The 24,146-nt window shown below is 43.8% G+C and overlaps 2 protein-coding genes across 5 annotated transcripts in view; both read right to left on the bottom strand.

The window, feature by feature from the left end:
- The window catches only part of Ten-m (teneurin transmembrane protein Ten-m), a 118,865-nt gene extending 97,409 nt beyond the window's left edge, over window positions 1-21,456 (bottom strand). For all 4 annotated transcript variants that reach the window (XM_070215726.1, XM_070215727.1, XM_017148743.3 and 1 more), the window contains exon 1: window positions 20,473-21,456. In XM_070215726.1, the coding sequence (XP_070071827.1) occupies window positions 20,473-20,782 (310 nt within the window). In that variant the 5' untranslated portion in view covers window positions 20,783-21,456. The remainder of the gene's footprint in view (window positions 1-20,472) is intronic.
- The window catches only part of LOC108062178 (uncharacterized), a 303,814-nt gene that overhangs the window by 40,165 nt on the left and 239,503 nt on the right, over window positions 1-24,146 (bottom strand). The window lies entirely within an intron of this gene.

The raw sequence follows: 24,146 nt of genomic DNA, 5'->3' as shown, positions 1-24,146 counted from the left end.
TCCTAGGAAATCAACGAAATGGGCACAGCTACAGCTTCGGCTTCGGTTTCAGTTCACCAGCTCTAACCAACTCTAGCTTCAACTGCCGTCGGAGGAGCCTTCGGTTCCGTGGTCCAGTGTTCCATGTCCATCCACTGGGATGGCTATTTTTGGGCTAATGATGCTCTTCGGTCAGCATCGAGAACCCAAGGCATCAGCGGCATCGCTGGCCAAAGCCACTCGATGTCCATCATTCATTTGGCTTCGATGTACGAGCCATGTTTATGTTTATTGACTGTTATGGACATGAGTCACAGTTAGACGACGACGATGGACAATGCGATTTTAACGGAAGTGTTACAATGAGACATTACGAGGAGTGAGGAGTGACCAGGGGAGACAGACAGACAGAGATGATGGTTGCTGGGTGCAGAAGCCTCGCCCAGTTAAGGTTGTCCAAAGACCCATTACCATCTCTTCCCATCCAATCCCATTCCATCCAAGGGCCCCTGTCAGTGTCAGTTGGCCTGAGTGGAGTTCGAGTTCGAGCTCGAGTGGGACCCGCTTCTCCTCTGGCTATTTGCTTAAGTGCAAATATGAGCAACTATTTGCTAAATGACAGTTATTGCTGATTAGCTGTCAGACATTTTGACAGCATGAAGAATGATTCGCAATTTTCGTTCGGCTGGCAGCTTGGCTAAGTTCTGGTTCGGGCCTGGTCTTGCAGTTAATGATGTAGCGTATGGTTAATTAGAACATTAGTCTCCCGCTCGAACAGAGCAAGTTTAAATCATTAGCAGAGCCCTGCTGGCTGTCAAAATCTCTCTGGCTGCCGAAGGGGGAAGCTCTGTCTGAACGGATAATGGATAGATTGGATAGATGGAATTGGGCGGGTGATGTATGAGGCTGACTGCAGGTTAAGTGCTTCAGTAGATCGGTGCGAATGCAATGGGGAGTATAACTTTTTGGCTTCTTACTCCCCAAATGGGAGAGAAACAATAGCGACGATACATGAAACAGGTCCGAAAATTACGCATGCCTAAATGGCAATGCACAAATTATGAGGCAACACTGTACAGGAACGTGGAGCAATAAAAACCAATCGCTTTGCAGACAAAAACGATGTTTGGCCCAAAGGCGTTGAGAGGCGTTCGAAGTACGAATCGTGTGTACCTGTGCCGATCCCAGTCGTCCGTCGAGGGTGCAGGCGGCGGATCTCGGTTAAAATTGAATATGGCCAAAAGCGGCTCACAAATAGCCAACGAGGAGAAGGAGGCGATGCATTTGCTCCTTCTTGGCTATTTCGCCTTATAAGGTCGCGCACATAAATAAGCGCAGCAGAATCGTCTGAGTTTGGGTTTGAGTTTGAGACTGAGACTGGGCATCGGCATGCAGCATACAGCATGCCGCATACAGAATGCCGCATCTCTGCAACTCTGAGCAGCTGTACAATCGTCGTGCTCCAGCGAGAGCAACTTGAACACCGGCAACTTGCATCGAGTACCATCAACAATTTCAACAATCAACTGATGAGAAAAGGAAATGAAAAGTCAACATAGGGCACACAATATGCACAATGCACAAGAGGCCCAGTTGGGGATGGTATGGGATGAGTCCGCAATCGAGTCCCGGGAGAAGTGGGGAGCTGACATTAGCTGACCGCAGCAACTGGGCCTTTGGCTCGGCTTTAGCCTCGGAGTCAGCTCGATTGGGGGCTCATCGAGCGGTAGTTGAAAAGAAAATTGCATCTACTGGTGGATTAGAAAAAGCCAAGCTCTCAATGGAGCTATGAAGATGAAGGCTGGGAATGGGATACTCTTTGTGCCGCAAGTAAAAAATGATTCATTGGGGAAGTAGGGAAAGTTCAATGGTACAACTAAGAAATATGGAAACAATGGAAAATGAAATACCTAGTATCTAACTTTGAAATTCTCCCAAAGAGATTAGTTGTTTTCTTTTTGATGATATAGTCAGAGCCATTACTTTCGGGAAATCTATCAATCTGCCGGCAGTGCTATTATTTTGGTGGCAATTGTATACCTAAGCCTGCATCTTCTTCTTAAGCTAAACAGCCCGATCAGATCTCATCTCTCTCTTGGTTGCATCTTTTGTCTACTGCGTGCTTCGCCTTCTTTGGGATCTTCGCCGGGAATCTTCGAAGATCGTTCGATTTTGTGGCGCGCTATTAAATTGTAAATTGGTCGGGCAGCGCTGCTGCTGCGGCAAACGTGTCTGAATGCCACATCGTATTGAACCGGCTCCGCCCCCTCCCCTTCCCTCCCCACCCCTCCATCGATCGTGAGTCGTGTGCAATTTGCTGGCCCAACCCGAAGACTCCGACGACTCCAACTCCAACTTCGATGCTCGCCTGACCACTTTTGCTGCTGCGCATGCGCGTGGTTCGCTTTGGTTTTTTTGTGGTTTCGCTGATTGTCGTGGTCCCCCCATCAATTCCTCCTGAAACTTCTGAACCCCCGTAGCCCCTGTCGCGGGCTAATCAATTCTTCCTTTTCATTGCTCTCAGTCTCCGTTCTGTTCTGTCCGCTCCTCTTCCGCGGTTTATCAACGCTTTATTACACTGACGTTTTGTCAATTTGATTGCCATTGATTTGGCTCTTTTTCCGATTCCCTCCTTCGGTTCGGTTTCGCTTCCCACTGCCGAGACCTTGAACTGTCTCCTCACTGTCACCGACTGCGACTGTTTACTGTGGTAATGGTAATGGTAATGGCTTGGACTCTTAATTGCTTCCCGGTAACGAGCTGCTACGAACCAAACTCTTGGTTTTGTTTCGGATTATTTAACTTTCGCAAAAGGCATTGCAGCCAGCAGCACTTGATTTTTATGCAATCGATTGTTATGATTTCATTTTTTTGGCTTTTCCTTTTCGTTTCGCTGGTGGCCACTGGCCAGTTATCGAAAAATTGTTTCGTATGCTGTAAATTGATTTTGTTTGCCGCATTGTGGGTGTTGGCAGCTGGAGATTGGAAACTGGAATTGGATTGGATTTGGAAATAAAAATGGAATTGCTGGCTTTACCTATATATGCATCCCAATAAAGCCCGTCGGCGGGCTTTATGTTTCACACGCTCCCCTTAGAGGTTCTTCAACCTGCGATGATGCCTTGCCTTTGATAACCCAAATGACAACTTCATTTCCAACCCATTCGATGTCCATTTCCAAGCCCATCTTGATCCCGTTCCCTGCTCACATTTCATGGCCCTCAGCCGGGCACTTGTCGTGGCCATCATCATCATCATCATCGTAGCAACAATCGAAGAAGCAATCGAAAGCATGCCAATCCTCTACCTGGCCCAGTCAAAGAGTGTCAGCGAATTGACAACTTTATTGCCTCTAAATATGGTTAATGACCGCCGCGGCCAACTCGGAGTCAGCCGAAATTCTTGTCAACATATCGAGGGCCGTTAACAAAAATAATGTCAAATGTCTTTAATTGTTTCCAAGTGGTTTCCCTCTCGGATTCCCGCCCACTCACCGCTGACCCCTCTGCCCCTGATTCCACTCACTCATCATCTGCGTGGGCCCCCAACAGACGCCTTTGCTGATTTATTTAAATTATAAACAAAAAGGCCACAAATCGGCGGGGCTGGGGCTCGAAGCCAGAGGCTCGGGGCCTTTGAAATGCGCCGCCATCAAATTATTGCTCTTGGCATGGACAGTTGCCACATGTGTTTGCCCCGTGCCCCATGCCCCCTCTGCAGTCTCTACCTCAAACTGACTGCTCCTCGCACTGCTGATTAATATCTCACAAATTTTTTGGCTCTATGACGGATTATTTCCCAACTCAATCGCTCTCGCACACTTTAGTGCTGCGATTTGTTCCACACAAATGCCGACCAGAACAAACAAAAAATAAACAGAATTTAGCACAATTTCCATAGATGGCTTTAGAAGTCTGGTGTTTATTTTGTTCTCGGCGTGTTTTATGGCTTGCTTAAGTGCTCGGCCGCAGATTGATTGAGTTATTTGCCGTTGCCCCGGCAAACTCCAAATATAATTTGTGGATTCTGATTCTGATTCTGATTACGTTTCCTATTCGAATCCAAGTATCCAAGTTTTGGCGAACGGTTAGGAGGTTAGGAGGCCCCGGTCCTCGACGTTTGTGCGCTAATCAAGTTATCTATGGGTTGGCTCATTTTCATTAGATTCGATTAGAGGGTGTCTGGGTCGCGTTTATGAGGATTAATGACTCGAGTGGGCATAAATTTGCCCAGCTCAAGCCGGCTCTCTCATTTCCCATTTCCCAGCAGCCATATGTAGTTGCCACAGCAATTTAATTTCCATTTAAAAGGAGAAGCCTCCACCATTCCAAGCCGTTCCATGAGTAGTTTCTTGTTTGCCCCACCAAATGATTAATTAGTCCATCCTCAAACCGAACCATCTGTATCTGTATATATGTGTGTCTTGTGTGTGGTTGCGGATTCCATCTGATGGTTTAATAATAAGACAAAATTGTCTATTGTGCAAAGAGTTTGAGCTCGCTGATGACCCAAAAAAGATGAGTTCAAAAGCCAAACTAAATCATATTTTCTCGGACCAGATGGCAAAAGCACAAGCGGAGTGGAGGAGCAGGGCAACAAAAATTGCTAATTGTTTGTCTTTTGTTAAGCTTTCGTCCATCTCGCTCCAACGTTGCTTTCTACAATTAAACGGAGATGTTTTCTCGTCTCCGCTTCACTAATCTGCGGCTTGTTGAGGTTGTGGCTCTTTTGTAGAGTGATTACCTCAGCAGTTGGAATATTTAGCTATTTCTGCTCGGGGATTTGAAAGTGAAAGCCCCCGATATCATCTGGTGTGGGAGAGTGGAGTACTCGCATACCTTTAAATTAAGAAGGGCGAAGAGTTGGCAAATGTCAAGATATCGATCAGAGACCCCACTCCCCATTCCCTGAACTCTACTGACCCAATGTACCGCCCATTACCGTGCCCCAATTAAGAGCTCACAGCTTATTTAGGGTTGCCAATTTTATTTAATTTCCACTCCAGCTCTCCACTCTCCACCGACAACGGCGACCGTCGTCAAACATTTGCACGTAAATTGTCAAGAAAAAAAGAAGTAGAATAAATATTGACATTGCGTTGTAATAACGCAGCATTAACAGCAAAAGCAACAGCAGCAGAAGTACGAGGAAAACCCAAAATGGCGGCTAACGACGACGGAAATGAAAAAGCAATTCCCGAGAAGAAACGGTAGCAAAACAGGAACGGAAACGGGCGGAGAGCCAGGACCAGGACCACTCAGCCAGGCCGAAAGCTTAATAATGTAAATTTCGCTCTAAGCTATTTCCAAAGACTAATGGTGCGTTTAGTGAGGGCCAAGCGAGCAACCCCTGAAAAAATCAGAACGACAAGGCGGGAGGCAGCGGGAAAAAACTTTCCCTCACACGTCTCAAGGTGGAGAAAAGAAAACCGGCATAAGGCTACCGCAGGTTTGCGTGTGACGCCATCAGCCCTCTCCTAACCAAGATCCCAGAATTATGAAGCGCTGAAGATTATGCAAAGAACAACAACCTTTCGGGCGATATCATCTGGAAGGCAGGTCGAAGGAATGTATAACCGACATGTATCCATAGCCCGATTTTAACGAAAACTTTGTGTTGATAAATATATTTAATAACTGCAGCTTACTACATATTTATAGTAATCTTTTATCTTTGATTTAGATTTTTAATAAAACTTTTCTATATATAACCATTGTTATTAATACAGGAGTGGATAGAAGTAAATATCTAGTGTAGGATTTCTTTTCAAAAACCTTCTTAATACATTTTCTTTTCCTAAGGCTAAATCAATAATCCAGACTGAGTGTAATAACGATGGATCCCATAAGACCGACTAATCGTTTATTGCTGAAATGCATCCCTGTCTTGCTTTATTTTATTAAAACGAAAAAAAAGAACGGAGGTCACACGCTCTGGAAAAAGTCCCTTGAGCCTTTTTTTTTAGCTCCCCGTGCTTTCATCTTTATGTCAACCCATCGATTTTGCTTCGCATCTTTATTTCGCATTTTCCGGTTCTTGGGAGTCCTCCCTCATCTCATCAGGATGCCACTTAAGACAACTTGCAACCCCGAGCCTTGCGCTTCACGGCTAAAATTGTTTGTTTGGGGATTTGCATGATTTTACACAGGCCTCTTCGTCACCCCTTTTATTCAGCTCTATGAGAAGTTAACGCATATTTATTGTCGGGTTTTTTGCACCTTTCGCCGTTTTCTTTTCCGTCTCTCCTGGCTTTCCTCTCAGTTACTGGCTTTCATGCTTCAATGAAAATGTTAATAAACGCCTGTCCTGCCGCCCCTTTTTCATCCGACGAGCGACCGACTGTCTGTTTGTCTGTGTCTTTGCCTTTGTTTCCCGTTGCAGTGGGGGCGTTTGGGGAGAAAAGCCTTTAGCGCCTAAAATTAGACTTTCGCCTGAGAGTGAAAGTGGAAAAGGGGAGCCGTTATTTCAGAGGGGTGGATATGTGTTTGCCGGGGCCTCGACAACTCAATCAGCTTGATTAACATTTCACTGCGCAGCCTTGGCATTTGCCTTGCATTAGCCAGCGACGTCTCAAGTGTTTGTTTTTGTTCCGCACCCTGCGAATGAAGTGGCTTTCGAGAGAGCTGAGCCTGATTTCACTTTGGCCACAATGGATTTATTGTTTACAGAGTGCTGGGGAGGCCAAAAGCCCTGCTAAAAGGCTCTTTAGCCGAGGAGCGTAGGAGGAAGCGTTTGGCGAGGATTTCGTTTGGAGCTTAAATAATTTAAATGCCGAAAGAGACAGAAATTAGTACGTGACAAGCGAAGGATGCCGATTGCTGCGCTCCAACCACCCAAGAATAATTCCCCCTCAAGAGATCCCGTCCAAGTGAAGGAATTGGAGATTCCATCCACTGAGCAAGGTCAAGATCGAACGATTGATATGACTCAACCAGAGAAGAAAACAAAACATTACGAACGGAAAACAACAAAGCTATTATAAGCACTGCAAGAAAAGTTAACTCACCTAATGATTTATAAGGAATATTTTAGGAATGCTTTGGCTTCAATATAATTCATAACCAGCCTCAAGTTTTTTCGAAGCTTCAGCACATAAACAAAAACAAAAGGTTTGATATTCTTATATCTTAGCATCTTATAACCGAACTTGCTGGCGAAATGAATCCTCTTCGGGCAAATGACTTGGTGTGACTGAAACCCCGAAACCGATCCCCAAAACTTAAGGTCCCATTTGTGGACCTCAAGCTCAGCGATCTGTGGGACAGAATCCGCAAATCGATTTCCCGTTGGACAAACTTCACAAGCAATTTACTTAATAATCAACAAGAGGAGATTCAGAAAATGCCCCGGAATATACATGAAGTCGTATTTAAATTTCATTTCAAACACCCAAACAGAGGGGAAGGAACTTTACATTTACCGTTAGCAACAGCAGGAGCAACAGCCAAAAGCCCCAAAAGCAAGAGGAAAATAATAAGAACACACGCGTTCCTCCTCCAGGAATCCCTGACCCCCCCGCCGTCGCCACCACCATCGTGACTCCCTTCACGTGCGCTGAAATTTAAGTGAGTTTTTCTTTGGCGACGTTGCCGCCTTTTGGCTTTTAATGACGTCGACGACGACGACGACGACTCTGGGGCATGCTTATGCACATTTCGAGGCACAAACACACCCGTGCACACGTGTATTTATACAGAAATTTAAATTTTAAAATAACAACCTTCTTCTTCAGGTCTTCAGGTCTCAGGTCTTCCCCATCATCTTTGGCTCTTGGTCTCTTTCTTTTGGCTCCTTCGCCAGTTGCTTCATTACCCGTGCACCAGAGGGCTTCTCGGAGTCCGAAGTCAACTGTCGAGGAGAACCGAGTGGGTGGGTCATGTCTGGTTTTGGTCCTGGTAGCAAAATGTCATTTTGTCACGCAGCGGACGCAACTTCATCATTCGACCCCCCCCCCCCCCCCTCACATACTGTATCTGTCCTGATCATTATGTTTATTAAATTGCCACACGCAGACGAACACAAGGTGGAAAGGCAGATTTTCATTTTCATGCGAAGCATAAAAAGTTTTACTTTTTCCACCTCCGCATACCAAGCATTCCAAGGCAGCATAACTTAGTTTCCTGGCCCTCCAAAGTTCTGCGTGTTCTACAAATGATTCCTGCTCCCATTCCCCATTTCCCCAGCCCAATTTGCATATTTTCGTGAGTGTGCATGGCCTCAGGTGTGCACACACTGTACTGCACTGCATACAGTGAGGCTTGTTAGGGCGGCCGGCCGACAAGTCAATTAGTCTGGCAATGCCCCGCAGGTGTACGACTTCCCCCAGAACCACCCACGATATCATTTAATGTAAAATAAAATAAGTAGCAATTCCTGGTAGGGGTTTTAAACGTTTCTGGGGAAATGTTTTGATTGGGGTTTACTCCGAATGACCCAAGAATGTCCTACTTAGATTCATAGCATTTATTTATAATCACCAATTCCAAGATGTTGACATTTCCGTTCACCCCAGTGACTCATAAAGCAGTTCTATTCATTTGTATTATTTCACAAGTAATTAAAATTTGTCCCACATCAAATCTCGAGGGACCGAGTGCTCCCACCTGCGTATCGGTTTCTTAACTTTTCCCCTCGCTCCACGAGTCAATAAAGTTTTTACAGCCAAAATAAATAAATCTACTTTATTTTCATTTCCATTTTCATCTTCCGCGGCCAACTTGAACTGGCCCCAAGGGAAGATAGGGGAGGATGACACCTCCGTAGCTCGTCATAATTTGCATGTGTCTCGTATTTTTATAACTCAAAGGCAAACACCTCCGGTTCAGCAGAAGGAAAGCAGAAGAAAGCAAATAAAATTCGGGCAAAATTTGACAATATCTTTCGCTGTCGCCCATTTTATGTTATGTATGTATTTATGTGGCGCTGATTTTCCCATTCACCCACTCCTCCCCCTCAAAATGTGTTGTCTATGTTAATTTTTATTTATCTTATTTATGTATTGCCTTCTGCACATATGTGCGGATCTAACGAGAGGAGCAAACAAACCTGACAGGCAGGGGAGAGTGGGGGTGGGAGCTAAGAATACATTTTCCCAACCGATTTTCGCGTTTTCTCCGTCTCGTTTTGTTTTGTCATCGCATTTTATGTTGACATTTCCATTCTGGGCCTTGTGTTTTGACAATGAAAATACTTGTTTATGGCGGCAAAGGGATAAGGATGACAGTCCTTGGGAACCAGGCTCCAAGCTACCATCTACCATGGTATTCTTCAAATTTAAAGCCAATCCAAATTGCTCTTGCTGCGGTTAGCTCTTGAGTTTCCCAAATACCTATACTCAAAAGTAATTCACATCTTTAAGATGTGCAATCGCTCTCCATTTTCTCACGCGGCTTTTCGGGTTAACCGCATGGCAGCCACGAAACTGAAACCCAATCAGCCACCATGCACTCTATATACTCCATATGTACATTATAACAACCGAAACCGCAAATTTCAATTAGCATTAGAGAGCAGAGGGCAGCGGGCGACGGGTGGTTAGTTTGCGCGATTTTTTGACATATTAATTGATGTGTCAATATTTGCATAAATCAATATAGTGACAAATCTGAGTGGCAGTACGGCTGGATGACCACACACATCGATGACCGGCCCCCAAAGTACGTCCCCTCTGTCCTCTCTGTGTAATTGTCGTTTTCAACAGCATTTTGCGCTTTCGATCAATTAACACTCGGAGAACTGTGGCACACAGCTGAGCTTCCCACTCAGAAGGCAGAAAAAAAACGCTAATTATATACCTCACACATCGAGGAAGCAGGGGGAATTCCCCAACCCCCGCCAAATTAAATGTTTCGCTTCATTCGTATAATTAAATGGAAGTTGTTGAACAAATTTGTACAGCCGTAGCTATAAATTTATCAGGCAGTCCGAATTCGAGACAAAGTTGCATGTCAGTCCTAATTGTTGGCCCAGGTCAGCTCCTGCTGGAAAGCAGGGCAGGTGTCATTCCACCCCCATTTCCCCAATCGCAGGGGTTAACAGCTGGAACGGGGCACGTGTCTGGTTCAAATGATTTATGAAGGTGGTCAACAGAGTCGCGTGGCAAAGCGAATATTTATATTTATATTTACACAATGGAAATAATAATTATAAATCTAACGAGGAGTCTATTTCTAGGTTTCTCCACTCATGCGGCAAACGGCATAAAAATCGAAATCGCCAAATATTCCAAAGGAAATCGCATTTGGGCACAGCTTGTGGGCCATTTGAGCACGTGTCCTGCCTGCCCCAACTTGATGATGCTGGGGAAATTGTCGCAGGACTGCCTGCCTGAGCCTCCTCCTCCCTGATTTCCCTTCTCTTCCCTGCTCTTTTCACACTTTTCACACGTAATAAACGAAGCCGTAAAGCGCTGTTGGACGATGACTTTGGCCCAAGGCCCAAGCATAAAAGTTTTCCTCGATTTTCGTGCCGCCCGCCATCATCTGCACCTCTCTTGGTGGCCAGTACGCACGATTTGTAGTCGTTCGTGCTGCGCCAAAGTTTCCCTCTTCTTTTATTTTTGCCTTTTTTTATATATTTTTTTATTTGGCTCTCTCTCTATTTTTCGTTCGCCATGAAATATAAATAACATTTTCAGCGTTGAAAAATTTATGAAACACGCCGCCACAGCTGCCCCATCGATTTTCAGGGCCAAAACTAAAACTTCATCTTGGGGCATTTTCACACTTTATTAAAGTCCCTCTTTGGCTGGGCTAAATAAAAGTCGAAAGTTAGTTTGGCAGTTTGTATAGTTTGTATAGCCATAGTTTACAGAGAAGGTTCAACACTATGCTAATGGATACGGATGCTTAGATGCCCTACGAGCTCACAACTCCCGATTATATCTGGAATTGGGTTTATCTTATGATGATCTATGCGATTGTCATTAAAAGTTCTCCCAAGGACGTTGCGCTCCGAAAACGAAAAACTCCATTCCGAAAGTTCTATTCCCCTGTTTTCCCCCCTCCACCACCCCCTTAAAAAAACCCCACACGCTTTGTTCAGCTAAGAAATGCAATTGTTTTGCTTGCTGCGTTTCCTTCTGTTTTCGGTCTTTTGTTGTTTTTATTTTTTTCTACTTTGTTGCCGCAAAATGAAATTGGGGAATTTACTTTAATTTGTTTTTCGTGCCGCCGCAGCAGTTGTGCCACTGGCCCATCCCCACCCCCTATACCCGCCGCCCCTGCTTTTTAAAATCAATTTCATCTACTTTTGGTCTTCCTCCCCCTTTGTTTTTTTTTGTTTTTGTGTTTTGTAGTTTCGGGCAAATTCAATTTGGCATAGAACTTCATTGCTGACATCGGGTGGTTGGGTGGTTGGGTGGTTTGGGGGGCAGTAGCTTTTGTAAGTTCGCATGTTTCAATTGCAATTTTATTTTAGTTCTCTCAGCTGGTTTTTTCTTCCACTCAACCACAAATTGTTGCATTTGTTTGTTTGTCAGAGAAAATTCTATTAAATTTCCTTATCGGTTTGCATATGTGGAGGACAAGGAGACGACTCTCCATTCATCCATCTTTCTCGGGGCAGAGACATCGCACTGAGGTGCGAAAACATGGCCCAGTCCTGTTCGCCTGCCGCCCAACGGAAGTGGCCTCCAACGGCGTCTATCTCCCGGCCCAAACCCACCTGGTCGGTGCGTGCTTTGTTAGCACAAGCAACAGCAACAAAAAAATGGCTCTCCAGGTGCCATCCAGGTGAAAAAGGGGGCCGAGAGCTTTGTTCCTGCTGCCTGCCTGCCTGCGCCGTCTGTCTCTCCACACGACCAAGTGTTTGGAATTTCATTAATATTTTATTACTTTTTTTTCCTTGCTCGCTCTCTTCCTGGGGAAGCTGGTGCGTTTTGTTCTTGAATTTATTAAAAGCGGGGCGGATTGCAGAAAAAGTTATCCGTTTCGGGGGACTTAAAGTGCGAGAAATGCCCTTACACACACTCGCAGGGGGGTTTCGCCAGCTGCCAGGACAAAAGTTATTATGTCCCCCCCACTTATTGATGCCCGAACCGAAAATGAAATGAAAACAATCAAATGACAACTGTCAGGGCACCAGAAAAGAATTCCCTCCTTGTGCTGGAAATGCAGGAAAAGTTTAGACCAAGCCTTGGAAATTTTCAGCGGAGCCAAGTGCATGAAAATAGTTGGCGAAAACTTTTCCCAGAGCGAAGGAAACGACGAAAGAGTTAGAGTAAATCATTGTGGGGAAAATCCAGCTGGCGGAAAAGCAGAAGGAGCAGTGCAAGTTTTGCTGGCTTAGAGGCTGAGGGAATCTTTTGTGTGCCCGCCCACTGGGCACTTGTTCTCGTTCTCGTACTCATTCTTATTTCTACTTCTGTTGCACCTGACAAAGCGACCATTGTCTGACTCCGATTCTTAGCCGGATTCACAGGCTCAGCCTTGGCACACATCAAATGAATGGTGTGCCGTGCAATAAGGCAGAAAGCGAACCCTCATCAGCACAAAGGAGATTTTCACTTTTCTAGCTTACACAATTAAATGGATGGTGGTGCTCTCGTGTGAGGACAATTTCACTTTCGGAGCCCTCTCCCTAGTAACCACTTACCACGAAAAATGTGTTAAATCTGTTTAATTCATCGGTTACTCACCTGCAAGAAAAAAAGGAAAAAGAGAAGGAAATTTATTAGCAAACATTTTCAATAGTAGTACAAGGCGCCCCACTTTAGCTGTTCCCCCGGCGAATTACGAACAAATTGCCTAGAGCCCCACACAAAATGAGAAATTCCAAAGTGCTCTGGAGCCCCCTTCCCAATGAATAATCCCAAACATTATTTCCACGAAATTAAAAAATTTACGCTTACACAATTAATCTTAACAGCAGAGAGCTACAGAGATGATGAAGATGATGGCGGGGGAAACGGGAACGGACAGTGAAATCTCCATCAGGGTCAGAAGAAATTCACAGGAAAATGCACAAGATGCTCAAACAAAGGAGGAGGAAAGAAAGGAGAATGTGGCACGTAGCAGTAACGCTAATCAAATAAAAACATTCAACAACATTTACACATTGATAGCCATGTAGCCGTACTCATATATAGAGGAAAAGAGACAGAGTGCCGCTGTTCGAAACCTGTTTCGGCTTTTTTTTGGTTAACTATTATTATTTTACGACACCCGCATGCTGGTGTTGGTTGGTGTTGCTTTCGGACGACGCGTCGTCCTTTTGACGGACCTCGAAGTCCTTTCATTAGGCTCGCCACGAGGGTGGGCGCGCAGGTCATACGATATGTACTGAAATGCCTTAAAAAACCAGCCTCGTCCTCGGCTGTCCTGTAACCTGACGCGCTGTCCTGCCGCTCCCGGCTGCCATTGTAAGGCGATATCCTGAAAATGTGCTAAAAATGTGCGGTCGTTGGCCGACGCTTCTTTGTGCGTACGAAAGAAAATGTATCTGAATCCGAGTATCTCTATGCAGGCGCCTAATGCATGACTTGAAAAGACACTTGGCCCCAGCCGGGGCTTTTATTTCGGTTGCATAAAAATTGTCAACGCAACTATCATAAAATTTCCATTAGCGTGGAGTATCTAAGAGATACTTTGCCGCGGGACGCTTATGTTGCCACGAAATACTCATTTCCCATCGAATAAACACAGAGACAAGGAGAAGACGACGGCGGAGGGAGAGGAAAAACCTCTTCTCAATTACGCCTAGTCCGTAGTCTTATCTAGGCACTGGATCTGCTCTGTTCTATTCCGTTCTGTTTGATGAATCCACTTCCCTACGCTCCTTTTGCTACCCCCGCCCCTGGCATTCCCACGTAAATTATTTTTCGCATCGAAACTACTTCAAGTGCCGTGAAGAGCCCTGAAGGAGGAAGGGAGATGGTTTGGTATCCTGCTCACAGGTCCTGGCTCTCTCTCTCTCTTTCTCGCCCGGTACAGCTGCGACATTTTCCCTACTTTGTATTGTATCTTTCATCTCTATATCTCTCCTATTTCGCTGCCTATTTGTTTTGGTCTCCAATGTATCTTAAATTTTATTTTATTGTTTTCCTTCCCTTTGTTGGGTTTGCTGTTGTTGTTGGGTTTTCCTCATTCGGTCGCGCCGCGGCATAAAATGAAAATCATTTTCCGAGATTTACTTCGCTCTCTCTTTTTCCAGAGCTGTTGTTTTGCTTTTCCCTCTTCATTCCGTGTGATAAGGCAAATGTTGTTTTGCTATTTTTATCGCCTTCGCTCCTAATGATGAAATGTCCCGGAGTCTTTGCCTGTCCTGCCAAAATTTTATTAGTGTTTTGCCTTTTTAGAGGACCGTCTTATCTCTCTTATCCCCGCTGCCTAATTTTTGGCTGTAAGCCGCTTTAAGGTGCCAGATTTTGGGGCATTAAAAGTTTGCTCTCCTTTTCGTTTTCGTTTGGGTTTATTGCACGACCATTTATACCCGGGGATATAACGTATACGTTTAACGGATACATATCGGTCAGAAGTTCCTATGTGGCTCGCCATTGAGCACTTCCGTCCCGCTGATAAATGAAATCTTTCAGCGACTCTGGCTGCCTGTTCTGAGTCGAGATGAGATGAGTTGCTTTCCATTCAAGTGGCACACATTATGGTCGCAGTATTTATAGAGTCTCAGATATTTTATTAGCGATAGCGACAGCTGCTGCCGAGTGTCGGAATGCCACGGAAGTCGTCTTAGAGGCGATGACTGAGATGGGCAGACAAGTGCATCTCGGTTATTGGTGGATCGTTGGATCGCCGGAGATCTTCCCAAACCAAGAGCTCGTCTCAGACGCGAGTTCATCGCAAATCCCATAAAAGGGCAGCCACAAAATTTGTCATTACGCTTAGTTTTTACAGCTTCTGGAAACCCAGAGAATAATTTTTATGGCTCGACTAGGGACCCTCAAGCAACCCTTTGTGCCACCACCACCCTCTACTTGCAACGCTGCCTGATGCAATTAAGAAGCAGAAACAGAACAGAGCTGAAAAAATATGTAAAGTGCTCGTAAAGATTGGGGGGTGGGGACCCTGAATTTGCATTCAGTTGTGAAACATTCTATAAAAAATAATAAATTTAATGTTCGACAATAAAAGCCAGCGAGAGAAGTACAAAAACCCAAACAGAATTCACATATTTTTTATGACTTTTGCGTGAATATTTCTTCGCTGTCGGTTGCGGGTGGAGGGAGGGACGCAGGACAGCAGGACAGTACAGACAGGACTCTTTCTTTTTTCCCTACATCAGCAATTGTGCAGCAATTACAGTAAACAACAATCATCAAGTCGGGCCAGGACGTGCCACCCGGACGAGTGCCGAGACAATGTGGGATTTCAACAAATTTATATGCTACAAAACAGTCATAAAACAGAGCCAACCAAGTGCAGCTCCCTACAAAGTACGAAGCGAAAAAAGATATAGTGGTGCTCAAGATATGCATACACATCACAATATCAATTCATTTTCGTTTAGACAAATATGGTGGGAGCAAGATTTTTGAAAATAATTACAATATCAGCTATTAGATAAACGCATAACCATTTGCAAACCCCTTAACATTTTTCTGAATTGTTTCCATTCGAACAAAAAAGGAAGAAATCTATAGATTCATATGTGTATATTGAAAACCAGTCTGACTTTGAATACCAAAAATGGGAGAATTGAAAAGATTTCCATTTCCAGGTTCCATGTTCCCCAAAACACTAAGTCAGCATTAATTTTCTTGGGTTCGGATCGAACTCTCCTCGCTTCGATAATCGGCTTTGGCAGGGGAGGAAAATCGAATTATAATATGAACGAGTGAGTTCATCTTGCTTCTTTCACTGCGAGGCCAAATGAGGCATGTCGGTCGAGCTGGGAAAAGGGGAAAATGCCTCTGCCTCAGCCTGTTTTCCCCGACTAATCCTGAAATGACAAAACGCTAGCAGCTGATGCAGGCACGTAGTGCGAGTGAGAGGGCATGCTAAAAGAGAGAGAAAGGGACAGAGGATGTAGGGATTCGCAGCCTGTTGAAGTTGGCTCGCAGCAGGTACTCCGCTGAGAGGCTTCTAGCCAGGTCAGGTCATCCGAACATCTCTGAACACCTAACAAATTCTCTTGCTCATTTGCGGTTGTCTGCGCGTTGCGGCATCATTATCGCCTATATCCCGTAGTCCCAACGCTCCTTTTCCCTCTCGAGTGTGTGGGCTTAAAGGTCTTTTGTGCGTCCCTTCTTTTGTGTTCGCCTTTCGTTTCGCAAAAAATAAAACGGAGAAGGCGTTGTTGGCCTCCTGCTGTTTACGTGTAATTTTCCCAGCATTCCACCGCCATCCAGGCTCTCGACATTTCGAATTTCCCCTCGCTGTCAATTTTTCTGTCCTATTCTACCTTTTACCACTCCTTTTCCCGCTTTTCCAGCTTTTTTGCCTGCTACAAATCGCTTTGATTTACATAATTCTGCGCACATTTCGACGCATAGTTTCGCCACGTTGTTGCTGTTGCTGTTGGGGTGTTTGCATATTTTTTGACAGCTGTCAGGAAGTAATAAGTTGGAATTTCGCTCGGTGCCGGCGCCTAGTCTGCATCTCCTGCCAATGACAGTTGTGAACGAAAAATCCTGGCCGACACTTTACAAATGTGGCATGGACCTGCGGGGCGCCCAGAAGTCCCGCAAACCAAAATCAAATTCGAAATTGTACATTTTTTGTATGTTCGATTGGCCCCACAAAACAGGTTCTCCAGATATGACAGCTGGGCTTTGTGGTGTCGTTAAGGGCCTAACGCCGGCCGAGGTCCTTTCTCAGGTTGATTTTGGGAATTAGCCGATAAGCGGCTTAGCTGCCAGCGAGGATTAGCGAGCGAAAGCCGCTTCCAGTCCGAAAATGGGATCGCAGATACTGATGGGATGCTTAGGTTGGCTAATGTCAACAGGGATCTGGAGTGCCATGGCGGAAATTCAGTGGAGATCTATGCAAATAGCAAACTTAGGGGTGGATTGCGTCTAAAGGGAAGGTATGACGATGTGCTTTTGTATTCAATTATCTTTAAAAAGGATGGGTTTTAACAGTTTTTGTCAATATTTAGTTTTTGTTTAAGGGTATTTTGATTTTACTTAACATTTTTGTGTTGAATATTTAATTAACATATTAAAACTATTTTATTTTATATTTTTTTGTAATACTTTTCGTGCTCAAGAATATTCCCCATAAATTACCAATCGAATGCCCGCATTCAAATGCTTTCCAAGGTTCCAGCTGACTCAGCAGACTTCCCCTGCGTCTGTGACGCACAGGAAGCCCTCAAAAACACTCTTCTCCGGCCATCTATAATATTGCCCCCTGCCAAATCCGAAAATAGCCATCCGCTGTGATCTTCGTAGAGAAACAAGTGGGAGTACGGCGCAAGTACAAAATTATTGAAACATGCCCATGCCAAGATTCGATCGAATCACTTGGGGAAACGACCGCACCCGCAACCGTGTAATTGCTCCACGCGAACCAAAACAATACGGAAAACGGAATTGTTTTGGTTATGGGGCCACAGAAGCAAGTGTTAAGCTGTTCGAAATAAGTGTACGAATGGAGATTTTCATTTTGCAAAATTGTAGCCAAGACAAAAATAAACAAAGTGGCCTCATTAGGGCGGGCCATAAACTAATCGGGCGCGGCATAAACAAATAATAATCCATTCCATTCGATTTCGTTCTGTTCAGTTCAGTTCGGTTTCGCGCTGCTGGAAAACTCAGTGTGAGAAAATCGAAATGTCTGTGCAGTCTGATTCCCGACACCGATCCCAAACCAATTCTAATCTCAATACGAATCCGATTTCGATTCCGATTCCGATTCAGAGGGTGACCTTGCTGAGCTTCCATTTTCGAAATTAGTTGCGTGTTTCTCGCCTTTCTGCATTGTGACGGGGATTGTGATTGGATTTGGAGGCCATCTGGAGTTGGGTTTTTGGACTTGGACGTGGCTGTGGTTTGCGTTTAATAATACAGAGTGGCCAAGAAGCGGGGCGGTTTTTTTTTCGACCTAATTTGGCTAATTGGCGGCTGACAAATCAAACATTGAGACATTGAAATTTCTGTTCGCCAGCTTCGAGCAGATTTTCACACATCAACACAAGAATATCAAAGTGGGTGGGAAAGAGGGAGAATGAATTTTCCGCTGCTTTTCCACGCGTACACTTTTCGCTCCTTCCTGTTTTGGCTTTTTGGCAATTTTATGACAGGGAATAAGAATGGGAGATGGGAGTGGGAAAAGCTGGTGCCTGGTGAAGTGTTGAAAATTTACGAGCTTCGCCCCGCCCCAATCGCAACCCCCCCTTGGCCCACTTTATTCAATTTCATTTCTTGCGCCAAAACAGAAAAAGAAATTCTCTCAAGTCTTCGGGTCTCAGGAATTTATTGTTTGCCAGTTACGAAATTTATTTGTTGCTGTAAATTTACAATTTTTTCGCTTTTGCTGCCAGGTAGCAAACATCCCACACCACCCCACCCACCCACACACGTTCTTTTTCTTCTTCTTCGCCTGGTTCGATTTCCATTTGATTTTTATTTCGTTTCAAAGCTTCAATTGTTTGGCAATTGTTTTTATAACACCACAAAAACGCTGAAAGGCTGAAGAAGAACAAGAGGAAATGTGGGAGGACTACGATGAGGATGAAGAAGAAGAAGAGCAAAGCGGAGGAGCAAAAGCTCAAAGAGGAAATGCCAGAAATAAAGTTATGTAAATTCCGTTTTATGTGTAAGTTCGAATGCCAAGAAGCAAAGTCGGAAATAATAAAACTGAAGCATGTCGAAGCGTGTATTTGTGGTTAGGCGGAAAATGGTGAATGGTGGGGATATTGAAATATTGGAGAGGTCTAGAAGAGCCATAAAAGGTGCTAATTAGTTTGGATAGAAGGGCAATTATAGCGAGATATTCGCAAAATCTATAATTAAAGGCGTCAAGATTTTTTAAATTTATAATAGAACATTTACTTTTCAGAATTCAGAGAATTTTTTTACTAATTTTATTAAATCTTGGTACAGAGAAAAAATTGACAAAAGATCAGATTGATATGTGCTGGTCAATTTTATATTTTTTAAAGATCAAAGTATTCATATCATTTTGGTATCAAGAAATTGATGTGGAATAAGGTAGAATTTATCCTATTTCATATCGAATTTTTATCTGTTTAGTATACAAATGGTTCTAAAATGAAATAGTGTGTTTAAATTATTGTTTTTCTTAAAGGACTCGACTTTAATTATAAAGCTCATACTATAAATGGTTTGAGGACCCTTTCTTCCATCAGCGTAAAGCCAGGCTGCTGTAACCGAACTCCTCTCAGAGGTCTCGCGTTTTTTCCAGCCGCAGGCATTTTCCTACGGGGATGGGGACATCGTCTGGGATTCCCCTAATTCCTGACTGACTGACAGAGTATCCTTTTCAACTGCGCTTTGTGCGCTCGCTATTGTTGCTCTCGCTTTATTAATCAGACAAATCGTGAAAAAACGCGCTCAGTCGGAAAAAGGGAAATTATGAAATATGAAACAAGAGCGGGCTCAATGTCAGGCGAAGTCCCAAGTCCCACTCCCATCGGGGGATGTCGCCTTAATTTGTTTAATTTATGCAAAATGTTTGGCCGCATTCGACGATAAGCGGCGTAATTTGTTCAAACTTGTCGCAAGTTGCTGGCTCTTCCCCTTTCTCGGCGTTTTTACGGTGCAAACAGAAGGAATAATTACTGGGGACTAGCAGATAACATGGGAATTCACTCAGACATCTCTTTGGATTAACTAATTTTCCTTCTTTTACTTCCATTTAATTTGTATATCAGGAACCACTTTTGTACTTCCATTTAAGCACTTGAAAATTTCTGTCAGTGCAATTGCGGTAATATTTGGAATTGTTTTTATTGGGAAAATTATTTTTTCTTTAACTTTTCCTGATAAACCACGAAAAATAATAACAAATATTAAACCTTCATTAAATTGTGTTTCAATGTAAGTTTTCTCTTTTGCCAATTAGCTGAAATCACATTTCTGCTGTCCATGTACATATAACAAATTATTGCATAAAAACGCTAAGGAAAATAAATATTTTTTTCTTTATTCTTCAACATTTATCATATCATATCAAGCACTTTAAGGGCCACATACAATGAGACAATCATACAATGATTTTCGATACAATTTTAGGGTTTTAACCCTACTTTAAATGTAACAAACGGACGAGAAAACGGCCCTAAGAATTCTTAAATGTTTAAACTTCCCAACTTCTTTGAATTTTATATTGCTTAAATTGTTACTTATAAGCAGAAATGATTAAACTGTCCACCTTTTAACAAGCGCAATTAATAACTTTTCACAAGCTCTTAATAATTCAAGCCATAAAACTTTGGAATTTTTCTAGGAATTGGAAATCGTTGAGAAGGTCACTGCTTCGGATTTAACTAATCAATTGGTAAAACACTTTTTTCGGATTTAAGGCGACTGATTCGCGGTCCAGAGGTTTGGGGTCATGGGTCACCAGCACTCACCTTGTCTGCCGTGTGTCCTCTGCGCCGTGTTGTTGGCCGTGTCCGGGGGACGGTGGGCCAGGTGCTGGTACTCGTAGTCGTAGTGCGACGACTGGGCGGCGGCGGCCGCCTGGGCGGCCTGCAGGTTCTGTTGGTTCTGGTGCTGCAGCGTCTGGCTGCCGTGGGCTCCCAGGTCCGCCGCCAACGGCCGTCCGTGTCCGCTCATCGGGAGCGTCCGTCCTTGGGCATGGGGGTGGGGGTTCTGGGCGTGGGCGGGACCGCCGCCCGCGTCGCGGCAGTCGAGCGTCGACTCATACTCGTAGGGATTCATGGCGGTCGCCTCCAGCGGACATTCGTCGTCGTCCGTGTCCGTGCCGCCGTCGTAGATGTTGTCCGTGTGGCGGTACGCGTGGTGGGCGTGCTGCTTTGAGAACTTAATCTTGGCGGCTTTTGGGGGCTTTTGGCCAGACAGCCGGACAGCCGGACAGAAGAAGAGTAGGAGGAGGACTCCGCGGGGGAGCAGGAAGAGAAGAAGAGATTTTTGGATTTTCTTTTTTCGATTACTCCCGACTATTCATGCACTCGAAACACTGGGCGCACTGCACTGAAAAACATTTCTACTGGGCCATTTCCAGGCGGTTAATCTGCGGGTAGTTGGTATTTTGTTGGTCGTTGGTCCCAACTCAATCACAATCTTCGGCCGAGGCCGGAATATTATTTATTGGGGCCTTTCAGGCGACCGTACACTCGAAAACACGGGGACACACACGATGGGTAAGAACGGTAGAAACGCGACGAGGAAAATTTGTTTTGTTTTGTTTGCGAATCTTAAAATTCGTTAAATGCAGCTATCATCGTCTCAAGATTTCATTCCCGACGATTCTCCAAATATTTTCCAACTAACAACGCGCTGTTTTCGCTACTTTTCGTATATCCACATTTTCCGGACTGTGGGGCGAGTTCTCGAGCGGCGACGTCGAATTTTGAATACCACCATTCGGGACGAGTTTGAAATTACGAATGAGCGCAAAACAGAACGACGAACCGAATCTGTGGGGAGAAACCAGATGAAGCACACGGCGAAGCGCGGAGAGCGAGAGCGCTCTCTCTCTCACTCTCCCGACTCAACGAAGGCCGAGGATGGCAATGCTAACCGAAAGGCATAGTCCATGCACAAATGTTACCAAGCTGTAATCCCCTGCAAACATTTGGCACTATTGCAAATAGGAAATGATCGATCCCGATGGGGGATTTTTGAAATAAATAAACCTAAGATATTTTTCGAAATAAAAACACATTTGACATTTCTATGATAGTGGTTTTATGCTAAACACATATTTTCAAATTATTAAAAGTGAGATACTATTTACAAGATAAAGTTACTTAGTAGATGTCTAACTAACCCTTTATTTTTACTTCGCAGAGATGTTTTCTTGTGGATACTTACAATTATTTCTTTATCAACTAAATATTTAACATTTTTCTTATTTAAAAGTGACAAAAAAGCGACTTCCTTTGAGATAAATGCCCATTTTGTTCTATTGAAATATGCATAGATGTTAAATCCTAACAGTCGTCGATGCTCTGCCTGCGCTTCTCTCTGACCTCCTCTTTCGTTCAGTTGCGAGAACAGAGAGCGAAGAGAGTGCGTTGAGAGCGCAAGTGTCGTGGGAGTTTTTTACAGCGAGCGAGCTCTGCTCATTTTCTGCGCATGTCGCGACGTCGGCAGCGCTGTCGCTGCAGCATCGCCAGAGAGGAAGAGAGCGCGAGAACAACTCATCGAATCTCTGTTTTGAAGGTTAAAAAGTGCGTTCGCGTTTTGGCCAACTCAACAGCCGCTGTTTTGCCGAGGGGAAATAGAAATGCAGGGGAGCGGAGCTCTGCCACTGAGTTACGCGCTGCACGCCAGTTTCGTTCTGATTATCTGCGGCCAACAGCGCTGTAATAACAGTATCGCCAGCGGCTAACATCGACACTGTTAGCGGCGACTTATCCAACAGGGCTGTAAGTCGCCCAGCAGAGAAGCGCCTCTGTAAACAGTTTTTTGAGTCGCCTCCGAATTTCGTCAGGGTGAGAAATAATACAAATATGAAGGCCTTATATTGAGGGAAATTAACCATACCTTCTATAGCATATCACAAATCATTTGAATGAATTCATTCATGTTTATAATAAGTTTAATACAAGAATAGAAATACTAGCAAAGATCATTGAAATTACAAAGCATGAAAGTAAGCAAGGATATTAAAATTGAAACATTAATTTTAACTATTAAAAATCTTTGTAATAAATATTACATATATTTATAATTATAAACAACATTTTTGGTTACATATATGTATATTAGTTCTCATTTTTGTTTAGGTAAATTAAATTCTTAAAATGAAAATGTATTTTTGAGGAGTTTTTGGGCTTTAATTCGAAAGTGAAAAATCTCTATAATATTGATAACGGTATTTCATTAGGAAAATTTTAAAAGATGAAAATTTTGACCACAAGAGCCCTACACATGGCACATAAAGTATGAAAATAAAAATTAGAATATTAAGTAAATTAAAATAAACAAAACAGATTCAAACATGGTTCAAGCATGGTTTTAATTTTACGATTTTAAAGTTTGTAAGCCCACCACTGAAGTGATAATCACACAAAACAGTTTTTCATTTACTAATTATGTTGTCAGGTTTTGTGGAACATTTTCACACAGCCAAAAAATATCCTTCGACTTCATTAGCGCTGGAAAAAGTTAGCCAGCGCTGGCGAGGGGAGGCGCAAAAGTTTCAAAACGCTGACAAGTGAAGTTGTCATTCAGCACCCAAACCAGAACCAAGTGGACCTGGCCAAAAAGTGTCCGAAACAAACAATGGGGGCTGGGGTTGGCAAGGGGAGGGGCTGGGCGAGGGGGCACATGGCCGAGAAAAGAAGCAGAAAATTGCGTTATAAGCAAAGTAAAGGACATTTCGCTAATGGCTTAACTTTTGAGCGCAGGTCGCATCCTGCCCCTTCTCCTCTGGCCGCTCCACGTTCCACCAATTCTCTGCCATGTAGCGGAAGTTGTTGCTGAAGCTTTTTTGACAGCTTTCCCAGAACGAGAAGGATATGAGGGGCAAGAAGAAGCTGAAGAAATTGTCATTTCTTTCACGACTCTCGCAATGTGGCAACGCCGCGTGACGCAAATTTTTTGTAGTCTGAAAGTATTTGCATAGGACATGGCGTCTTGCTTTCCCGATATTCCCTGCTGTCGATGAAAAATCAATTTCCTGTTGTATGCAAAAATGTTTGAGCATCATTCGTGAAAGGGAGAGAAGGAATCTCTCGCCTGCATTTGACACATTGAATATTGTCAGGAGGCTGTGGACCTCGAGGAGGGAATGCGCCCTCTGATTTGGCTAGTTGTCGTCAGTTGGACTTGGGACTCTACTCAGAAACAAATACTTTCGCCATGTTAGGCCTTTACTTAATAACATAGTTTTTGACTTAAAAATAAATCAGTTTATATTGTTAAAGTTGAAAGCTCTTTGATTCTATCCCCCATCGTTTCTGTTTAAGTTTTTTTTTATCGAACTAAGTTTCTTACGGTCTTCTCATAAATCCAATATTTTAAGAAGAAAATTATTTTAAAAAATTTTTAAAAAATAAAATATAATTTTCGAAAAAAATGATGTTATAAAATATTATGTTATAATAAAAGTTCT

The sequence above is a fragment of the Drosophila takahashii genome, chromosome 3L, assembly GCF_030179915.1.
Source record: "Drosophila takahashii strain IR98-3 E-12201 chromosome 3L, DtakHiC1v2, whole genome shotgun sequence".
NCBI lineage: Eukaryota > Metazoa > Arthropoda > Insecta > Diptera > Drosophilidae > Drosophila > Drosophila takahashii.
This window is presented reverse-complemented; position numbering and strand designations above follow the sequence as displayed.